The sequence below is a fragment of the Buceros rhinoceros genome, unplaced genomic scaffold, assembly GCF_000710305.1.
Source record: "Buceros rhinoceros silvestris isolate BGI_N320 unplaced genomic scaffold, ASM71030v1 scaffold14983, whole genome shotgun sequence".
Classification (NCBI taxonomy): Eukaryota; Metazoa; Chordata; class Aves; order Bucerotiformes; family Bucerotidae; genus Buceros; species Buceros rhinoceros.
This window is the reverse complement of record NW_010404325.1, coordinates 26835-31392: the sequence shown is the minus strand read 5'-3', so window position 1 is coordinate 31392 and position 4558 is coordinate 26835. Positions and strand designations below refer to the sequence as shown.

The 4558-nt window shown below is 57.3% G+C and overlaps 1 protein-coding gene across 1 annotated transcript in view; it reads left to right on the top strand.

The window, feature by feature from the left end:
• The window catches only part of LOC104491009 (protein NLRC5-like), a gene marked incomplete at its 5' end in the record, with an annotated part of 29160 nt that overhangs the window by 1620 nt on the left and 22982 nt on the right, over positions 1–4558 (top strand). Inside the window, 7 exons of the mRNA XM_010133364.1 lie at positions 153–236; positions 1070–1153; positions 1536–1625; positions 2218–2283; positions 2984–3061; positions 3345–3428; positions 4462–4545. Coding sequence (XP_010131666.1) covers positions 153–236; positions 1070–1153; positions 1536–1625; positions 2218–2283; positions 2984–3061; positions 3345–3428; positions 4462–4545 — 570 coding nt within the window. The remainder of the gene's footprint in view (positions 1–152; positions 237–1069; positions 1154–1535; positions 1626–2217; positions 2284–2983; positions 3062–3344; positions 3429–4461; positions 4546–4558) is intronic.

Here is a 4558-nt window from a genome sequence, read left to right as displayed (position 1 = left end):
GCCCGGACAGACAGAGGGGTGTGCGTGGTGGAGCAGGGCGGACGAGCTCTGTCTCCTGGTGCTGCCTCTGCGTGCGCTCACTGGGAGAGAGGGGCCAGGAGCGCCAGGGCCCCGCTGTCCCTCGCCGCTCGCTCACCGGCTCCTCTCCGCAGCCTGCAGACCTGTGGCCTGTCGCCCCAGCACGCGCAGGAGGTCGCCGCCGTTCTCCAGAGCTGCCCCTGTCTCTCGGAGGTGGAGTAAGTGCTGCGGGCAGCTGGTGGAGGGCGGGGGGTGTTATGTGTAGAGGGCAGCGAGACGTGGGGGCTCCTCCAGCAGGTCCTCTGAGCCCGTGAAGGGACACAGATCGCTTCTGTGCTGTCCCTTTTGTCTTCTAAAGCCACCCAGCTCAGTTGGGAGGAGTGAGAGGAGGAAGGCGAGAGGTCTGCTCCCTGCCCTGCACACTGCAGTGAGCACCATCCCCGCCTGTCATCCCCCCGCGGGTGAGGGGTAACGCTCCTGCCCCTCTGCCCGGGAACGAGCAGGGACCCCTGTGGCAGGACACATCGGTGCCGACCTGCTCCCTGCCCTGCACACTGCAGTGAGCACCATCCCCGCCTGTCATCCCCCCGCGGGTGAGGGGTAACGCTCCTGCCCCTCTGCCCGGGAACGAGCAGGGACCCCTGTGGCAGGACAGTTCGGTCCTGACCGTACCTTGAGTTCAGCCTTGCCTCACAGCCCCGTTTCCTAACGCTGATTTGAAGGGGCAGCTGGAGACCTTTGTCATCCGGTGTCTTCTTCCCTCCTTTCCTCCCTCCAGGAGGACAGTAAACGCTCATTTCCCTTCTGATTTTGTACTCCCTCTTCAGTTTTCTGAAGTAAGATGGTTTGGGGGCTAAGCACGCATCGTGGTGTCCCGTGGATAAAACTCCTAGTCTGAAGTTGCTTCATGCAGAGACACGCAGGGAAGGTCGATCCGGGACAGAACAGCCCAGGCAAAAAAGCAATTGTAGGAGGAGGAGGGCGAGCAGATTTTGAGGGCTTTGTGGTTTATAGCATTCCAGACAATCCCACTAACCGGAAAACACCTCAGTTTGTCAGGTAACAAGCTCGGAGACGAAGGCTGCAGGTGCCTGCTGGAAAGCCTCCCTCGGATATCGATTTCAGAGCAGCTGGAGTAAGTGTTGCCTTGTCTGAAACCAGACTGGCCTTTTTTCCCCAGCCTGGCACGGACCAGGCAGAGATGCCGAGCAGGGATCCAGGAGGCAAAGGCCTCACCGACACCAGCCCTACAGAAGCAGCTCTGAGCACCTTTAAGGAAGGAGACCCAGCCCACCAGACTGCTCGGGCTGAAGCTGGTGACTGGCCCAGAGCATCACACGAGGAAGCTGGTCTCGGTGCACGTGAAGTGCCTGTTCATTGAACCCTTCCTGCAGCAGCAGTGTTCCTGGGGGTTTTCCACCCAGGTTGATGCCCCCAGCACACTGATGACCACGTCCACGGGGACAGTCCTGGGTGATTCCAGCCACCGGCTAATTGCCCTTTTCTCTCTCTCCCAGTCTCAGTCAGAACTGCCTCTCTGCTGATGGCGTTTGCAGCCTCTTGCAGTCAGTAAACAGCTGCCAGCAGGTGCTGGAGGTACAAGTCAGGTACGTTGGTCTGGAATCATCCCTGAGGTTGATCCCAACGGCCAAGTGTGAGAGTTGGGCTCTGGGATTTTTGTTGAGTCACCTCAGAAGTGGGGTGGGTGAAGAATACACGCACTGACATTTGGCAAGACATTGCTGTGAGCCGCTTGGATCTGAGCCGTCAACCAGAGTTTGGGAAGGCACAGGACCGAGTGCCTTTTCATGCTGGGGGTCAGTTTTAGACTCTTTCCTGCTCTCTGCCCTGGGAAATTTTGGAGAGAGGTTCTGTGTGGACTGTGAGCACTGGTGACATCTCCTGGAGTGGAGCTGGAAGTTCTCTCCCACTGCTTTCCCTTCAAGTGTGACAATTTTCTCTGCACTTACTCTAATGGTCGGGAGAAACGGAGTCCTCTGATGTGGCATGGTTTGATCAGCCAGGATTTAAAACGAAGGGAGATTGTTTTCTCCTTGTTCCAGGAGTGTTTTAAGTGATTGGTGTCACCAAAGGTGCCAAAGCAAGGAGTTTTGCAGAGCGAAGTCGAGCATTCTTAAAACAAGCAGTCCTGTAAATAACCGAGAGATGACAGTGATCGGTTCCTTCTCTTCCTCACAGCCTTTGTCGTGAGGCTGCAGTCGTGCGCTTTGCAGAAGAGGCAGCGTCTGCTTCTCTTCCTCCCAGGTAGGGTATGGGTGTGTGCAGATGGTGTTTGCTCAGCATCTCTCCAGCTCTTGCCTCCTGTGCAGGCAGCCAGGATGACACTTCATCCCACAGCAGTTCCGGCTGCCCCTCCCGTCCCAATCTTACCAGTAGCGCTTTCGCCTGGATTTCTTAGCCGCTCTGGGGGGTGGGTGTCCACTGCCTTCCCGTACAGTGCTCGGTTCCACTTCCTGTCGCTGCTGGAGCTGTGGGGTCATTTATTTCTGCCCCCGTTCTCATGGACTGAGCCCACTGTAAATAGCGGATCCCACCTGCCAGCCGGGGAGGAGCCGCAGGGCTGTCGTGGAATCAACCCAGTCATTGTAACCGTGCTTAAAGAGAGTGACAGCCTGAGAGCAGGACCCATGACGTTTCAAACCCAGGTATTTTAGGACTGGGATGATCCAGTTATTTACGAATATCAGCTCTTTGCACAGATGTGGACCCTTCACAGAACACCTTTCAGTAGAAGCTGAATTCTCTGTCAGACCACGGCTTAGTTGAGGGATCTGCCATCTCTCTGTCTCCTCAGCTGCCCAAGTATTTGCTTAATTGCTGAAAGAAATAGGAGATTTCCTGTTGGCAAGATAGGGGTGCGGGCTGGAGCCAGGGTAGCCCCAGGGACCTGCCAAACTGCTAAAGCACCGATGTTTTACCCTCCTCTGGTTTCAACCTCACTTAGGGAAGAGCCTGTGTTCTCTGCTGACAACCATCGATATGGAGAAGCACACCGGACACCTACTGCTTCAAAAAAAATAAGGTATCATGGCAGATTTTCGCTGTTATTTCATGCACGTCCCACCTCTGGACCCTGTAGCTGATGTCACCCGCATCTTCACGGCGAATCACCGAGAGCTGGTGACGGTCTCTTCAGGCTGTGATTTGTCACTGTGTCCACGGTCCCGGCCGGCAGCACTGGAAGCTCCATGCTGAGCGCAGGGGATTCTTTTGTTTCATCATTCTCTGGTTTTCTGAAGGAGTGACGTTTACAGGCTTGTTTGCAGCCCTGCAGCCCCAGCCTGCTGACTGCTCTTTCCCCCTAGGCTGACGGACAGTCGTTTTCAAGCCAGTGACCTGGAGAAGGTGTGGGCGGTCCTGAAGGAATGTAGCAGCATCTCCGAGCTGGAGTGAGTCCTCCTTAACTCCTACGGTCTTTACATGCAGCTGCTGGGGACGCTGAGAAACAGCCTCCTGTCTGTTCCGCAGCGCTGTGCGGGGAACGCGGCGGAGACGCAGCCCAGCGAAAGGCAGAGCTGTGCAGGGGCTAATCCTGTTCGAGGAGACACACTGCTCCGGTGCTCTCCTAGGGCAGAGGCTGCGGGATGTAAATCTGCAGAGGGCTGGGGGACGGCTTAGCCTGACTTCAGGCGTTACTAAAGCTGTAAAGCCGTGCCCTGTCTTTGCTGCCACTGAGCCATCGGGGAACGAGGCTACAGAGGCTGAGGAATCCACCCGGACCGAGGGCGGGAGCCTGGCCTTTTCCCCGTCCCACACGCAGTGTGTGAGGACCTTCAGCACCGCCGTGCTTTCTTCTGTTAGCGCCGCGCGTGGGGAGACTCCCTGATGGCCGACAGCAAGAGGCGGCGGACCCGGCCCTGGCAGAAGGGCCAGCACTCCCCCTGCGTCCTGGTTCTGGGGAGGGGACGAGGAGAGGCACAAGCCTGTGGTCTGTGTGCCACCACCTGGGAGCTGGCTCTTCCCTTCGGCCTGGGAGCCCCTGGAAGATAGTTCTAGTCTTCGCTCTTCTTCCGCAGTCACGTCTCCTGACCCCGCGGGGGCCATACCCCGCTGTAGTCCTTAGGCTCTCGTACCAAAGTCCAGGGCGAACCCGCGGCTCCTCGGCTGGGCTGGTCCAGGCTGGTCGTTTCTCAGAGCTGTGGGTGTCTGGTCCCCGGTAACTGCATCAGAAAGCCCTGGCAGTCCAGAGGGGTCACCTGGCAGCCGTGAGAAAAGGATGAGCCCTGAGCTCGGTTTGTGGAATCGTGCTGGTGAGGCCCCCTCTGCTTCCCCCGCAGGCTTTCCTCGCCAGCGGAGAGGGACAGCGCGTGTGTGTGGTGTTGACTCAGGTGCCTGTGTTCTGCTTTCAGAGCTCTGGTTACTAAGAGCTGACTGTGCCTGTGGTTTTTTCTACGAAAATCAAAAGCCTTTCTTTAACCCTAGCCTATCAGATAATCATCTGGGAGACGAGGGGCTCTGGCAGCTGTTCCAGTTCCTCCCGAATTTCAAAGCGTTAAGTTCTCTCAAGTGAGTGGCTCCT